Source organism: Arachis hypogaea, chromosome 16, assembly GCF_003086295.3.
Source record: "Arachis hypogaea cultivar Tifrunner chromosome 16, arahy.Tifrunner.gnm2.J5K5, whole genome shotgun sequence".
Lineage (NCBI taxonomy): Eukaryota > Viridiplantae > Streptophyta > Magnoliopsida > Fabales > Fabaceae > Arachis > Arachis hypogaea.
In genome coordinates, this window is record NC_092051.1 from 144,550,453 (window position 1) to 144,567,974 (window position 17,522).

At 31.6% G+C, this 17,522-nt stretch overlaps 2 protein-coding genes across 2 annotated transcripts; both read left to right on the forward strand.

The window, feature by feature from the left end:
• Positions 1–306: 306 nt before the first annotated feature.
• Positions 307–3,032, forward strand: LOC112697493 (pentatricopeptide repeat-containing protein At5g16860-like). The gene has a single exon (XM_025750691.2). It carries the CDS (start codon positions 432–434, stop codon positions 2,946–2,948), a length of 2,517 nt encoding a protein of 838 aa, XP_025606476.1. The 5' UTR covers positions 307–431; the 3' UTR covers positions 2,949–3,032.
• Positions 3,033–8,674: 5,642 nt separating this feature from the next.
• On the forward strand, positions 8,675–12,940 carry LOC112697494 (uncharacterized). Its single transcript, XM_025750692.3, has 4 exons — positions 8,675–9,287; positions 9,777–9,944; positions 10,728–11,087; positions 11,991–12,940. Exons 1-4 carry the CDS (start codon positions 8,913–8,915, stop codon positions 12,789–12,791), a joined length of 1,704 nt encoding a protein of 567 aa, XP_025606477.1. The 5' UTR covers positions 8,675–8,912; the 3' UTR covers positions 12,792–12,940.
• The last annotated feature ends 4,582 nt before the right edge of the window (positions 12,941–17,522 follow it).

Genomic DNA, 17,522 nt, shown 5'->3' on the forward strand with positions numbered 1-17,522 from the left:
TTTTTGTCCAGCAAAATTACTTTTCGCTCCTAACGAATTTTCAGTGTCTATATTTTTTTTATAATAGAAACTCAGGTGCAGTTAATTTTACTATAAGTTGACAGCTGAGATCCGTTAAATGATTTGACTGATTTGACTAAATTTTTATCTAATGACTTTCAACTATCAACTTCACATAAAGTTGAGTACAATGAATTTTCACCTTTTTTTATATTATGCCATCTCAACACACTTTTTTTTTTGTTGATACAATATTTTCTTAATTTTCTGCAAGTACTTGAAGTTGTTTAAATTTAAAAGGAAAAAAAAATTTAGACCTATTGGAATTTTGTTGTATTACTGTTCCAAAAACTACTAAAGTATGAGATGATAAAAGGATTTGAGAATCTTGTATCCATGCATGGATGCAGTGACCCTTCATATATGATAACATGCAAACCCTGCTTTTAGAACCCATCATTCTCACACCAACAAACCCACCAAAACATTCAACTAACAACCTAACTAACTCATCTCTAAAACCCTCAAACCCCACTCACCACAACACACTTCTTAAAAACCCTCCCACCACCACCACCTACGCCTCCGTTCTCGATTCTTGCGCCTCCCTCACTTTTGGAAAACAGCTCCACGCTCACTCTCTCAAGTCCGGGTTCTGCGGCCATGGCTTCGTACAAACCAAGCTCCTACAAATGTACGCGCGCAACGGCTCTTTGGACGATGCATGCCAACTGTTCGACACAATGCCGCTTAGAAACTCGCACGCTTGGACCGCAATCCTGCGTGTTCACGTTGACCTGGGGCTTCTTGAGGAGGCTTATCAATTGTCAGAGGAGTTGATACGTGAACCGACATGCACGCCACTCGATTTCTTCGTGTTCCCTGTGGTTCTGAACATTTGTTGTGGTCTTGGAGAATTGGAGCTGGGAATTCAGCTGCATGGCATGCTTGTGAAACAAGGATTTGTCGCGAATGTTTACGTTTGCAATGCGTTGATTGATATGTATGGTAAGTGTGGGAGCTTAGAAGATGCGAAGAAGGTTCTAGAAGAAATGCCTGAGAAGGATTGCGTCTCGTGGAATTCTATGATAAATGCATGTGCTGCCAATGGAATGGTAAATGAGGCATTTGATCTTTTGAAGAACATGTCAAAGAGTGGCTTAACGCCCAATCTTGTTTCTTGGAGTGCAGTAATTGGAGGATTTTCACGGAACGGTTATGATATTGAGGCAATTGAGGTACTGTCCAAGATGCTGGGAAGTGGTATGAAACCGAATGCGCAAACACTGGCTAGTGTTCTTCCAGCTTGCGCGAGGCTACAACGGATTAGATTTGGCAAGGAACTCCATGGATATATCATGAGGCATGAGATCTTCTTGAATAGTTTTGTTGTGAATGGATTAATGGACATGTATAGAAGGTGCTGCCACATGGGAAGTGCATTTAGAGTGTTTTCGAAATTTTCAGGAAAGTGTGCAGCTTCTTACAATACAATGATAGCTGGGTACTCTGAAAATGGTAAAGTCTTGAAGGCTAGGAAGTTGTTTGATCAAATGAGGGAAGAAGGTGTAGAAATGGAAAGAATTTCATGGAATTCTATGATTTCAGGGTATGTTGACAATTTTATGCTTGAAGAAGCCTTTATCTTGTTTCAAGATTCGCTGAATGAAGGAATTGAACCCGATTCTTTCACTATTGGAAGTTTGATTAATGGCTGTGCTGATATGGCTTGTATAGAAACAGGGGAAGTGATACATAGCCATGCGATTGTTAGAGGTTTGCACTCCAATAGTTTTGTTGGTGGAGCTTTGGTGGAAATGTACTGTAAATGCAATGAAATTGTGGCTGCGCAAACGGCATTTTCTGAAGTGAGTGAGAGAGATTTAGCAACCTGGAACGCTTTAATCTCCGGCTATGCACGCTGTAATAGAATTAGAGTGATTGGAGAGCTTCTTCTGAGAATGAAAGACGATGGTTTCGAGCCAAATGTGTATACATGGAATGGTATTATAGCAGGTTACGTGGAAAATAAACTTTACAATTTGGCGATAAAATTGTTTATCGAAATGCAGAGTTTGAATTTAAGGCCTGACATATACACAATTGGAATAGTTCTTGCAGCATGCTCTAAATTGTCCACAATGGAAAGGGGAAAACAGGTTCATGCATATTCCATAAGAGCAGGGTATGATACTAATGTTTACATTGGAGCTGCCCTTGTAGACATGTATGCGAAATGTGGCGGATTTAGGTACTGCTATGTTGTTTACAATAGGATATCACTCCCTAATTTGGTGTCTCACAACGCCATGTTAACAGCATATGCGATGCATGGAGACTGGGAAAAAGGAATCGCTCTGTTTCGCCAGATGTTGGTGAGAAAGGTTAGACCGGACGATGTGACTTTCCTATCAGTTCTTTCATTATGTGTTCATGTTGGATCGGTCGAAATTGGGCATGAATGCTTTCTATTAATGGATACTTACAATGTGACTCCCACACTGAAGCACTATACTTGTATGGTTGATCTATTGAGCCGTGCTGGTGAGCTCAAGAGAGCGTACGAGCTTGTGAAGAACATGCCAATGGAAGCTGATTCAGTGACATGGAGTGCTCTACTTGGAGGTTGTTATATTCATGGTGAGGTTGAATTAGGAGAAATTGCAGCAAAGAAGCTCATAGAATTGGAGCCTCATAACACTGGAAACTATGTATTGTTAGCAAATTTATATGCTTCTGTTGGTAGGTGGCATGATCTTGCTCAAATTAGACAATTGCTGAAACAGAAGGGAATGCAGAAGAATCCAGGGTGCAGTTGGATAGAAGATGTAGACGGGGTTCATGTGTTTCTTGCTGGTGATAAAAGTCACATAAGATCATCTGAGATATATTATACTTTGGATAATTTGACTAATTTTATTAGAACAAAGCATAATCATCATTTATAACATGGTAAAATAGTTCAAAATTTGTCAGGGTAACTGTATAGAATATTCTTGCATATATATCAGAACTTATTGTTTATTCCTCAATTGATTAAGAGTGCAAAGTTGACTTATCTTTTCTTAGAACTCATTTCTAGTGCTGTGGAAAGATGCACATAGATATTTGAATCCTTTGATTGTATATGCTCTGGTTAGATGGTTTAAGACGACTTTATTAAATATCAAGTGATCATAATAAATAATGTAAAGTGGCTTGTTTGCTATGCAAATCTTGCTCCAACGACCAACACCTTTGTTTTGTGTATTTTGATTTTCGTTTAGAAGAATAATGGAATATTGATTTTTTTTTTAATTTATATACGTAAAAAATCCTTCAATTAATGTGCACACATGATATAAAAATAATAAGGATTTAACTAACTTGTGTCTAAGGGCACCATTTTAAAGTATAATAATAAAAACATTTTAATATTTTTAATGTATTCAATACTTTAAAAACGTAAAAATATTAAATTTTATAATAATTTTTACAAAACATTTTCTTTTATGATATACTTAATTTGTGTCCTTAAGGCACAAGTTAACAAAATCTAAATAATAATAATAATAAAAATTTACCAATGGTTCCTTCTCTCTTCATTTTCTAAATCAAAAGACTCTGGCTCTTTTAATTTTTTTTAACTACAACTTATATTATTCTTTTGTTTTTATCTATATTGACATTGAATTTTCAGATTTTGAAAGATTTCAAAGAAAGAGAATGAATTAAAGTTTCACTCGAGACGCTAGTAGGGTAAACGCAGATTGAATTGGATATAGTCAAAATCTCGATCCAATCCGCACTAAAAATATCGGATCGAATCTAATATCCGTAATTTTTTAGTTTAGATCCAATCCAATCCGATCCGTAGCAGATCTTGAATATATCCGCAAAATATATAAATACTTTAAAAAGCTTATTTTTATTTTAAAAAATCAATAAAATACTATTTTTCTATTCTTTTAAACATGTTTACTCTTAAAATATTATTAAACATACTTTTCTTAAATAATAAAAATAAAATAATACAACATATATAATAATTATTAGTTGAAATAAAATGTAAAAAAATATTTACTTATTTATTTATTTATTTTTGCGGATCCGTGGATATGCGAATACCTACATGAAATCTACAATCCGATCCGATAACCTTGCGGATCGATTGCTATCTGCAATTTTTGGATCGAATTCGGATAAATACCACAGACATGCGGATCAGATTCGATTTATGGACACCCCTAAACGCGAGTATAAACAATTTCAATAGATAATATTAGGTAACTAATTTTTTTAATTGATATTAGTCAATTTTTTTAAAATTATTTTATTTATCTTAAATTTTAAATCATAAATCTTTAATCCTATATCTTAAATTATAAATCTTAAATTCTTTTTAATGTTAGCCAACTAAAGTTGATTCTCCATAATTCTATTTCATAATTTATAAGTCATAAGTCATAACCCCATGATTAATATGTATTTGAGTAAAACGTGCACGTTAATAAAGTGTTGAAACCTATATTTGGTCACGCCTAAGATTTTTTCGCTCATGCTAAACCATTTCAATTTTGAAAACATGTAGTATAAGGGATTTGAGAGAGTTTCAAAAGCCAATAATCACCTTTATACACGCTTTAAATTTTGGATGATTGAATTGCCTTTTTGTACCTTAGATTATTATACATAGAATGTGATTAGGTAAAATTGCCGGCTTATGAGATGTAACAAAATAAAAAGGAAAAGAAAAAAGAGAACATTAAATATGAAAAGTGAAGGGCTCAAATTCGATTGCTTGCTTTTATTGGTAAACGCTTAAGAGGGACAGGGGAATAAAATTGTGCATTATTGGTTCCTCTGAACAGGGACCAAATAGTAACCAATCTAATGTTGACATGTCTAGTTTATTAATTTTCTTACTTAAAAATGAATAGTGAATGTGTTATATAAGTTATATAAATTGATTGATATATTTGTCATTAGTCTAATAAGAGCATTAGTCGATTAACAATTCAGCATATTTCAAGATATATTTGTTTATAGTTATATATTGCAAGAGCATTAATTGATTAATGGGTGAAAAATTAAAAGTCATATGCATATTTTAAGTTATGGTATTTTTAAGTGCAAAAATATATTAAAAGTATTACATTACTTAAAATTGTAATGGGAATCATTTTTACAAGTTTGGACCCTTTTCACTGTTTTTTGAAGAGTTAATTTTTTAGAACTAAATTAAAGTCACACAATGTTACAAATTAATTTATATCTATTTGGCCAACAAATTATAATTTAAATGACATAGTCTTTTCATACTCATCTAAGAGGTAGCAGATTCGAGTCTCCCTATAATAATGTCAAAGCAAATTATATCGAAATACCGGTGGCAAATTTATAACGAATAAAAAAAATAGATAAATAAAGAAAAAGTTTAGATAATAAAAGCGTAAAACTTAAGTTTTAAGAAGAATATAATAACATCGAAAAAGTAAAAAAATGAAAGAAAATGGATTAAACAGAGAAAAACAAAAAAAAATAAAAATGGATTCCTGATACTCATATGCACTTGCATTAATACTCCATGTTTTTTCTTTGCATCACTAAGACTGAAAAATTTTGAGTTTATATAAAGATCTAGTGTTGTTGATTAAAGTCTCTTAACTCTTCTGAGTTCCTCCTATATATTTATAGGTTATAAGAATAAATTTATTCTTGAAGAATCTTAACCACGGTTTAGTTCCTGTTTCTCAAACCACGAGCTTATCTTGACCCTAAAAAATCTTTCTAGTAGTATTCTCACTTTCTCTCTTGCCTTGTCCTCCAAATCCCACGTTCTTACATTGTGTACTCATTTTATCAACGTGGCGTATCTAGTTTTGACTCTAACGATCGACTCACCTCAAACCAATAATCCCTCGATCTTGGCTATCCTTTATTTGATCATTTTTGTCGAAGTCGAAAGGAATTTTCCCTAATCGGCCAAGTAGTCGGGTCATTTAATTGTATTTCGATGCGTCAAATTTTTTTGTGCGTCGAATATTTATCCCAATAAAATGTCTTTAAAAAAAATAATTTCTCTCAAATTTTTTTAAAAGTGTAATTTTTTATTATTTAATATTTTTTTACATATTTTCTTTTAATTTTATTTAAAAGTTACACTATAAAAGATTACATTTTATAAAACAATTAAAAATAAAATTAAAAAAATTCATTTCCTAAGCCTACTATTTAATATTGAACACATATAAAAGAAAATAATAAACAATAAAAGATCATATTTAAAAAAAAAATTGAAAAGACTCATTTCCTCAAACTTGTAGCCCGAAATTCGGATCCTATCTATAAGCCATGGATTTAGATATAAATAATGATGATATTGAAGAGCATAAGATATACAGCTAGATTCCAAGGAGCAGACAGCAAAAAAGGTTGCCTAATAATTGAATGAAATTGGTTTGTGTACAGCTCATAATCCAAAGTAATCCCAACCACACAGTTCTATGGAGTTCATTTCGTGAATGTTAGTGAATCACACAAAATGGCCGAAATGATATATAATAAGATAAGAAACAATCACTTATTAGCAAATATTATCCTTCAATAATGATACGACCAAATAATTTTTATATTCAGCATAATTTAATCATGGAAAATTTTTATATTACTTACTGGTTTCATAATACCTAATAACCATCATCTTAAAAGATTTTATGCATTTTTTTATTTATTCAAAGTATAAACTGAATTAAAATGGGTCATTTTTTTTACATGATGAATATTATAAAACTGAAAAAAAGTAGCATTATTGTAGGGCCTAGATAAAAAAAATTTAAATAATAATAAAAATGTAATAAATCAAATAATAATTTTTAGAAAAAAATTTATATAATTATCTAATGAAGCTTTTAAAAGCACTTATAAAAAAAATATTAGAGAGTTAATAGAATTTATTATTTTTTACTAGTACTTAGTTATTAATATTTAAAATTATAAACTAAAATATTTTGTTAAATTATTAGATTAAAAAATTAAGTTGATAATTAAAAGTGTTAGTAAAAAAATAATAAATTATGTTGGTTTTTGAATTTTTTTCATAAAAAAATATAGAATCAAATTTATGATAATTTTTTTGAAAATGAATTTAGGAATTTACTCTATGCTTATATATAATCTTTATCTCATTATCAAAATTATTTAAGTAACTTAAATAACGCTGCCTATTTAGCAAAAATCCTTAATATTATATTATCTGATGTACTTTTGTTTGATCAAATGAATAAAATAGTCATTAAAGAGAGAAAAGACAACCCCCAATAAAAAAAATTAAAATAAAAAAATGCACTCGTAATATAATAAGAGCCAAATTATAGGAAGCTTAATTAGGTGGTGCAAAATGAATTCCACGTGTTTCCGTGTATTATCATGTGTCAAATTTGACGTATCCACTAATCACTAATAATCATTGTTTAATGTTTATTCATATATTCTCAGCCATAATTTCTTTTACAAGCTAAGGACAATAATAAGCATATTTTGTTTTGTAAAGTAACTGAATATGGCTCAAATATTTTAGGTGAATATATAGTGCAAATATTACATCATCTAGGGGGAAAAAAAGATCTTATACGAACATAAATTCTACAAATATTTTTAAATATACTTACAAAATCTTTTGATAAACCTTATAAACAAACATAGCTTACTTTTAAGTTAGTCAGACGCACGTACGCATGAAAAATTATTTTTTATACGGTGAAAATTTATGTGCAGTCAACTTTACATGAAGTTGATAGATGAGAGATAATAAATAATTTAATTAGTTTAACTAAATTTTTATTTAACATTTTTTAATTATCAATTTTATGTGAAGTTAACTGTACTTAAATTTATATATTTTTACGTATAATTAAATTTACAATTTAATAATTAGTTAAGTACTCCCATTTGTTTTTTTTCTTTAAAAAAAAAAAGAGAAAATCTCTCATACTTAAGACTTAAGAGTCGTGCATGCATGGCTAATAATAATCGTCACCATATCATTATCTTTTATTTAGATTTTAGATTTTGGATTTGAATTTTTCGTCCTCTCCCACTTGTTTGTCTTTCTTTAAGAATGACCCGCATATCATTACCATATACTATCAACAAACCTAATTCTTTGCTCCAATTAATAGCTTTTCTTCTACATACACAACTTATATATATATTTTCAACTTTCAACCGAATTGTGTCGTTAAAAATCTGTAATTTTGATTGAAAAAAAAAATTGTATATCTAACTTTTTTTTTTAAAATAAAGTAACCGGTTTTATGAATAGAAAAAATTAACCAACAATATATATATCATATCACGTTTAAAATTTAAAACTTACTATGTATCCAAAATTTATATCAATTAATTACTGATTATTAAAAATTTTACAATTGTATTATATATACATAAAAAGAATTAGTCACCAATTCAACTAATAAATATTGAAATATAAAATATATATTAAAAAAATTTAAAATAATATATATCTTTATACGTAAATATATCATGATTACTTTTTAATATATACGTAATATAATTAATTTATTATTTTTTATTTTTTTAAATTTATGATTAATCAACACGTGGTTTTAACTTTTAATCGATCGGAGAACACTTTTGGCTCTTTGAATCCACATCTAACACATCATATGCAAGAAAAAGGAGGAAAACACCAAAACATACAATGTCTATCTCTATCTAAAAACACGTGACTAAATTCATGCACACACGATATGTCATATATCAAAATCAAACTTATATATAAGTAGTTGAAAACTCAATCGCCATATATATTATTAGCCATGAGCTGCCAAATTAAATTAAGTAGATTCATTCAAAACCATGAGTTATTCCCATCCATGAAATCTTAATTTATTTGATCAAATAATAAGAAGATGAAGATGAAGTGGCAGAAGAAAGACAAGTATGTGGTTAAGGTGAATCAATTGAAGTTGGAATTGGGAACTTTTGGAACCGACAACAACGTTAATAACATGTTCGTTATTCAGGTTATGGGAACAGCTACCCAGAAAGTAAAAGCTTCTTCTTCTTCTTCTTCTTCTTCAATTTGGAGAAGCACTCTTTTTCCCTTTCTTCATGGTATTACGAAACCTGCTTATACACACAACACAACCATCAAGAGATTTCTGAGTTCTGAAGAACCCACAATTGTCACGTGGGACGCACGTGATCTATGCGGTTTTCAACTTGGACTCAAATATAACGGGTCCTCAATTGGGGCATGCCACGTGAAATTTCATGTCTTACATGTAAGAACTAACATCATGTTATCCAGTACGAAAATATTTGATTAAAAAAAAATAGTCAAAATTTATTTTATTTAATATTTAATAATTATTGTTAGAATTATTATTAGTACTGACTTTATCTTTTAAATCTTTGGAGTTATTAATGAGTTTAATTGTTATTTGAGTTTAATCAATATATATCCACCTGTTAAGATGATTACCTAAAACTTCTTAATTGAAATTTAAATTTTTAATATATTTCTTATTTGTTTATAAAAAAAGTATTTATTAAAAAAATTTAAGATAATAGATAGTTGAGTCAATTATTTTTGTTGACTTAATAATATAATAGTGCAAAATAATTTGATCCCAAATTCCCAATCTAATATGGAGAATTTTATATACAATGCAAGTTTTAGTAGTTTGATTCATGTATAAATATAATTCATAACTTTGATGTTTGTGTTTGTGTTTTGTTTTAAATAAAGTGTGTCTGAAAATGAAATGCAGGGGGAGGATGATGCAGGAGAATGTAAGCCTAATAATATGGTGGTAGCTGGAGAAGTTTCCATGGATGTTACAATGGAAGAGATAACTAAATCTAATTCTCAATTGCTTCATAAAACGCTTCCAATTCAATTGAATTTTCATGGTTTGCACATCAACTCCACACTTTCGGTATATTCCTATTCCATTTTCCTTATTTTCATTTTAATTTGTCAATTTATCAAAACATAGAAAAAGAGTTATTCTGTTTAAGTTAAATTATACAGTTGACCCTTATACTTTTAGTGAAATTGTAAATTGGTCTTCTACACTTTAAAAATTTGTAATTAAGTCTCAAAAAAGAATTAAAATTTACAATTTAATTCTTATTATTCAAAAAGTGTTGATTTAACAGAATATTCTCAGCATATGTTATGCTATGCTGAGAATATTCTATTAAAATAGAGAATATGTTGATAATATTTTGTTAAATCAAACACTTTTTGAACAGTAGAGACTAAATTACAAATTTTAATTTTTTTAAGAACCCAATTACAAACTTTTAAAGTGTAGGGACCAATTTACAATTTCACTGAAAATGTAGAGATCAATGCTGTAATTTAACCTTTGTTGTATAATCATTTATGTTAATTTAAGAGAAAAAGATAAATATGTCATTAATATTTTAATTCAAAAATACATGACTCCCTTATTAATTGAAAATATAAATAGGTTTTGATCTTCTAAAATACAAAATATTTAAATTCTCTGTTCAAAATATAAAAAGATAATTTGGTCCCTTAAAAAATTTAGATATCTCGCGGCTTTAAGATGCGATGTACACTTTTATATTTTTAATTAGTCGAGAATTTATTTATTTTTGAGATAAAAAGTCTATGACCTATTTTTTTCGTTTACTTTTGATCCAACTATGCTCTAATGGATTGATAATCACTATGATACATTTGATAACAGGTCTCTTTGAGCATAATGGACTTGAGGAATTTTCATGATTACTTGCCAAGAACATTTGAAAACATGGGTGAAGTAGAGAACAAACAAAGGGTTATTGAGATGGTGGAGTTTGATCAAACAACTCAACGGAATCCTTATGAATCGGACGATTCGTCCGAGTTTGATTCCGATGAGTCGTCAATTGAGTCCACAAGCAGCAGCAGTGATAGCAGTAGCAATAATGGAAGCTATTATGGAGGATCAAGAGTGAATAGAAATGGATCAATGTTAGCATGGAGTAGAAGCTTTAAGGAATGTTGGAGGTCTATAGCAGCTAAAAGGAAACAAGAGACTTTCACCTCTCATCCAACTTCTTCTATGGTATCATATAATCTTCTTTTTCTTAATTATATTGTTCTTATTACAAGGGAAATGGCTAATGCTTAGGGAAAGATTTTATTTTCTTGAGAAGATTAGTGAAAAAGGACAGACATTTTTTTTAATTGAAAATCTTGATATGATGTTTGTTATTAGATAATTTATAATAAGATGTTTAATGAACAAAATATATTTGACTAATTTGACTAAAAAAATATTTGAACATTGAATTTGATTAAAAAAATTTTGGAGATCAATTTAAAAGATGAATGATCTTTTAAGAATGAATTCGATCATTAACTTATATTTTTATAACATACAATAGCATAATTGATTTTTTTATAAATACAAAAAATATATTTTGTGTTCATGTAGTATATTTAAATGATTATGTTATTAAATTACTTGAATTACATTTATTAGTGGATAGTAATTTAGTTTTTTTAAGTATAAACTATTATTTTTATCTATAAAAATTTATAATGCTGATAAAATTATTCAAAAATAAAAGAAATTAGCTTTATATTTATGAAAAAAATCTCCCCAAAAAAATTTCAAATATTAATTTAATTCATAAAAAATTTTATTAGTATTCTAAACTTTTAAAAGTATACATAATAATATACTTATTTTCCGTAGATATAAAGTTAATTTTATTATTTATTATTACAATGAATTGAATTTTCACATAAAAATAGTAACTTACTCTTGAAAGTAATGTATTACCTTCTAATTAGTAATTTCTTAAAAGAAAGGTGATGATTTGAATTACTAGCAAAAATGTAAAATAACTTCAAGGGCAGTTGCTACAAGAAATCTACTACACAAGTATTTAACTAACAACTTTACGTAAATTTGACTGCACCTGAATTTTCACCTAACAACGTTTACTCTGAATCCATGCAGGGATGGGAAAATATGGAAGTTAAAAGCAGAGATGGAAATTCCAAGCTGAAAACAAATGTGTTGTTTGCATCATTTGACCAAAGAAGCAAAGAAGCCTCAGGTGATAGTGCATGTTCAGCACTAGCAGTTTTCATAGCACATTGGTTCCTCCATTCTAACAACGACTTACCAACAAGATCCCAATTTGATAGGCTCATAACACAAGGTTCCTCTGAATGGAGAAGGCTTTGTAAAATTGGTTCATACTTAAAGCTCTTTCCGGATAAGCATTTTGATTTGGAGACAATCTTGGAAGCTAATTTGAGGCCTTTGATTGTTCTTCCTTCGGAATCTTACACCGGATTCTTCGCCCCGGAGAAGTTCCGGTGCCTACAAGGCGCTATGTCGTTCGACGAGATTTGGGACGAGATAAGTAGGGCTAGTAATGAGTCGAGAGTTTATATTGTGAGTTGGAAGGATCATTTCTTTGTTCTAAAAGTGGAAGAAGATGCTTATTACATAATTGACACTTTAGGGGAAAGACTATTTCAAGGGTGCAAAAGAGCATTCATATTGAAGTTTGATGGTTCAAGTTTGATGCATTCAAAGGTGGAGAAAATGGAGAATGAGCCTTCAAAGAAAATTGTTTGTAAAGGGAAAGAATGTTGTAAAGAGTTCATCAAACTTTTCCTTGCTGCAATGCCACTTAGGCAATTAGAAGAGGAAGAGAGTAAAGGGAATGTTTCTACTACTAATTCTTATCTTCATAGGTTCTTGCAAATTGATGTCCATTTTTGCTCTTCATCATCATCATTATATTAGAAGAGGAACACTATGGATTGCATTCATTTTTTGTGCTTGTTAACCATAAAGATTTCTTGAGGATTGAACAAAGATACTCATAACTTTGCTTTGTAAATCACTATTGATTAATATATCAATACATCAATTGTATTTTATTATTAGGTTAAGTTACTTTGTGTGTAGTGTATCCCCTGTGAAATCATTTTTCATCCTTCAAAAACCCTTGTTAATAATTTTTCATTTTCCTACACTATGATTTTGAGAAGGGGGTCGTAGAAGTAATGATAAAGACAGGCCCAAAAATGTCAATTCAATTGAGCTTGTAGAACTAGTTAGCAATACTGTTACTGATTCTGTTACTTAGTCATTGGTGTTAGTTATTAGTTAAGAGAAATATTAGAGGGTAATAAGAATTTACTGTTCTTTTGTCAGTATTTTTAGTTATTATTCTAATTTTTTAAGTCTAATAATTTAATAAAATATTTTAATTTATTTTTTTAATATTAATGACTAATTAATAATTACAAATAATAAATTCTAATAAACTTTTAGTATTTTTTTATCGAAAAATGTACACCATCACTGTTAGAGAATCATTAGAATCAATTTAGATTAATTAGTATCATTTATATTTATATAGCATATTTGTATATTAATCGTAAGATTGTATGCTTTTATTACTTTGATTCTTCTAACACCTATATATATACCCCTTATGCATTGTACTTTGACATAGACTCAATAATACACTGTTATTACTCTCTTGTTTCTAGAATGGTATCAAGAGTTTAGATTTTTTTTTTCTCCATGAATGTTCGTTCATAGTTCTTGTTTCTTTTCCTTCTCCCGGCAGTCTTTTCTTTCTTATTTTTGCTTGCCTTCACGATTTTTTTTCTTTGTCTTAGACCATATCATTGTCTTCATCTCATCATCATAAGTACATAGAGCCCCTCCCTGTTGTCTGACTCTGCAAACACGCCTCTATGCATTGCCGCAACCTCACTGCTCGCGTCCATTGTTCTCCTCTCCAGCTTAAGCATTCGTTGGATATTGGTGACGATCGCACGGTCCAAGAGCATTCATGTGTCACGTTGCCAAGCTTCCTAGCAACCTGCGCGCGACCTGGTCCGATTTGCTGGTTGACCCGTGTTCCAGTTCACTCGCCAGCGTGTCTTCTTCCCCTATTCAGACGACGCCACGTGTTATCCTTCTGCTGACATGGTTGTTGATGTGGCATTGATGTGGCAGACAAGTAGGACCCTCTCTAAAATTTTTTTGGTGAGCTCTTTTCGATTCTGCCTTTCGTTTTCTCGTTCTCTGCCCCGAATTTGCAGTTTCTTCTCCTTTTTGCCTTTGTTTCTGTTATTATGGAGAAACCGTATATTTTTTCAGCCTATTCATGTTATCCTTAATGGCTCCAACTATGCTCATTGGGTTGAAACTATGCGAGAATTTCTTAAAGGACGAAAATTATGACGATATGTGACTGGTGATATTGTTTGTCCTGTTAAGCCAACTGTAACTGATCCAAATCCAAGGAGGATGTTGAGAAGGACTTTACAGAAAAATTGAAAGATTGGAATAGTAAAAATCATCAGATTATCATCTGGTTCTACAACACTTCTACTCCCGGCATTCATTTACAATTTGGGCGTTTTGAAACTGCTAAAGAGGTATGGGATCATTTGGCAAAGCGTTACACTATTTCTGATCTCTCTCATCAGTATCAACTGCTAAAGGAGGTTCATAGCCTTAAGCAAGAACGTGGCAAGCGGTTTTTTATTTTCTTGCTCATATGGAAATTATTTGGGATTAATTGACCTCTTATGAGCCTGTTCTTAAAGATCCCGCTCATGCTAAGGCATATGAGGATTATCGGAACCGGATACGTCTTATACGGTTTCTTATAGCACTTACTGATGACTATGAGCCGATTAGGCTTCTCTTCTTCATCAGAATCTCTTGCCTAGTCTTGAAAATGCTCTTTCTCGTCTTAAGTATGAAGAAACGCACTTGGGATTGACTCGCTCTAAGAGTGAAACTGTCTTTGCTACCACCGACAGAAAGGAAAAATTCTGTCAAAACTATAATCTTTCTGGCACTCCTTCTCTGACTGTCCCTCTATTGAATGTCGTAAATATCGTAAATGCAAACAGAAAGGTCACATTGGCCCCAATTGCCCGAAACTGTTCTGCCATTGTTGTAAACTCTCGAGTCACTTGATTACTATCTGTCCTACTAGACCACCACGTTCATATCAGAACAAGTATCAAACTTGTCCCAACAACTCTCCGAATGTGCCTGCTTCTATTGCTGCTATTGCCACTGATTCTACTAATTCTACCTATCTCAACCCATCTTCTATCTCTTCATCAGACATTGAATCTCTTCTTAAGCAACTCCTCTCTTTTTCTGGTAATACCTCTACTGCTCTTTTCACCCCTCTAGGTAATTCTAAATGGTATTTTGATTCTGGTTGTTTTAATCATATGTCTCCTTTGCATCATCTTTTTTCATCGTTGTCTACCACTACAAATATATCTTCTGTCAACACTGCTAATGGTTCCCTCTTGCATGCAACACATCAAGGCTTTATTTCACAGTCCAATATTCATCTTCCTGATACTTATTTCATTCCAAAATTAAATTTTAATCTTATCTCTGTCGATCAACTTTTTGAGCTCGATTTTAATGTCAATGTTTCTATTTCTGGTTGTCGTGTGAAGGATCGTCAGACAGGAAAGATCATCAAGACTAGTTGTAAGGTCGGAAGATTATTTGAGCTCGAGAACCTTTATGTTCCCTCTACGTCAAATCTCTATGTTGTTTCCTCTCCATCTACTCTTCATTTGTGGCACCGCCATCTTACCCACAGCTCCTTAAAAAAATTGCATCCTCTTATGTCTTCGTGTGTTTTAGGTCAAGTTCACAATAAGTCTTTTGATTGCATCTCTTGTCAAACTGCAAAACAACTTGTCTTATCTTTTTCTAAAAATTTCTCTCTTGCTTGCTCTTCTTTTGACTTTATTCATTCTGATGTTTGGGGGCCCGCTCCCACTGCTTCTATGGGAGGGGTTCGATACTTTGTAGTCTTTATTGATGATTATTTACATTTTACTTGGATTTATTTGATGATTAATCGTCATGAGCTACCTCATATTTATATTAACTTTGCCACTATGATTCGAACTCAGTTTTCAAAGGTCATTAAAATCTTCAGACATGATAATGCTATGGAATATCGTGACTCCAAACCTTTAAATTTTCTTGCTGAATAGGATACTTTGTCTGAGTTTTCTTGCCCTGGTATCTCTCAACAAAATGGCAGAGTTGAGCATAAACACCGTCATATTATTGACTTTGTTCGTGCAATGCTTATTTTCTCTTCCTGTCTTGAGCGTACTTGGGGTGAAGCTGTTCTCACTGCTGTTCATGTTATCAATAGACTCCCTTATTCTGTCCTTGGTAACACTACTCCCTTTGAGTGACTTTATCATACTTCTCTCGATTATAGTTCTCTTCATGTTTTTGGTTGTGTCTGTTTTGTCCTTCTTCAGCCTCATGAATACAATAAGCTTGAACCTTTGGCTCGTATGTGTTGTTTTCTTGGTTATAGCTCTGAACACAAGGGTTATCATTGTTGGGATCCTATCTCTCGACGTATTTGTATATCTCGTCATGTTGTCTTTTGGGAGCATCGCATGTTCTCTAGTTTTTTCTCTTTTGAGTCCATTCCTCCTACTCTGTCACCGTTTTTCAGTAACCCCAATGTTGATCTCTTTTCTAGTGATGATACTACAGGTTCTATCTCAAGTCCATCCCTCGAGCCCCCTCCTCTTCCATTTTCTCCATCTCCTGATGATTCCAGACCGGACGATGCTCCTGCTATCATGCCTCCTTCCTCTACTCGTTCTTCTAGGGTAAGAAATTCACCTCCTCATCTTCTTGATTATCATTGTTTTTCTACTATTCTTTATTATCATGAATCTCAATCATTCCGAGGAGCCTCTACCAATCCAAGTTGGCAACAAGCAATGCAGGAAGAAATTCAGGCACTTGAAAAAGTACACACTTGGGACTTAGTTGATCCTCTTTTTGATCAAGAAGTTATGGGTAGTAGATAGGTATACAAGATCAAGACTCGTTCTGATGGTTCTATTGATCATTATAAGGCACAATTAGTTGGTCAAGGTTGTACGCAATAGTATAGTATTGATTATGAACAGACTTTTGCTCTTATCGCTCGCCTTACATTTGTTCGAGCTCTTCTTGCCATTGTTGCGGTCAAAAAATAGTTTCTCAGTCAGATGGATGTGAATAATGCATTTCTTATTGGGGATTTGAAAAAGAAGGTCTATATGAAACCACCTCCAGGATATCCTTATTCTTCTAGTAAAGTCTGTCTCCTTCGCAAGGAACTTTATGGCCTTAAGCAAGCTCCTCGTGAATGGTTTGGCAAGTTCAACACCAACATATGCAATCTTGGTTTCACTTGTAGCTCTCATGAGAATGCTCTTTTCATTCATAAAAGTGAACGTGGAGTTGTTCTTCTACTATTGTATGTTGATGACATGATCATCACTAGAGATGATGTCGATGGTATCTCTAATCTCAAGGCGTCCCTTCATCATACTTTTGAGATAAAAGATCTTGGCTCTCTCAGCTATTTCTTTGGTCTAGAAGTCATATCCATCAATGATGGCATCTATCTCTCTCAAGTTAAATATGTTTCAGATCTTCTTGTTCGAG

What these genes read in the sequence shown, in the direction of transcription:
- LOC112697494 (XM_025750692.3), top strand. Translation starts at nt 8,913, where the DNA reads ATGAAGATGAAGTGGCAGAAGAAAGACAAGTATGTGGTTAAGGTGAAT. An exon ending in ACATCAACTCCACACTTTCG is followed by an intron (nt 9,945 to 10,727) that starts GTATATTCCTAT and finishes ATTTGATAACAG; the next exon opens with GTCTCTTTGAGCATAATGGA. An exon ending in CTCATCCAACTTCTTCTATG is followed by an intron (nt 11,088 to 11,990) that starts GTATCATATAAT and finishes GAATCCATGCAG; the next exon opens with GGATGGGAAAATATGGAAGT.
- LOC112697493 (XM_025750691.2), top strand. Translation starts at nt 432, where the DNA reads ATGCAAACCCTGCTTTTAGAACCCATCATTCTCACACCAACAAACCCA.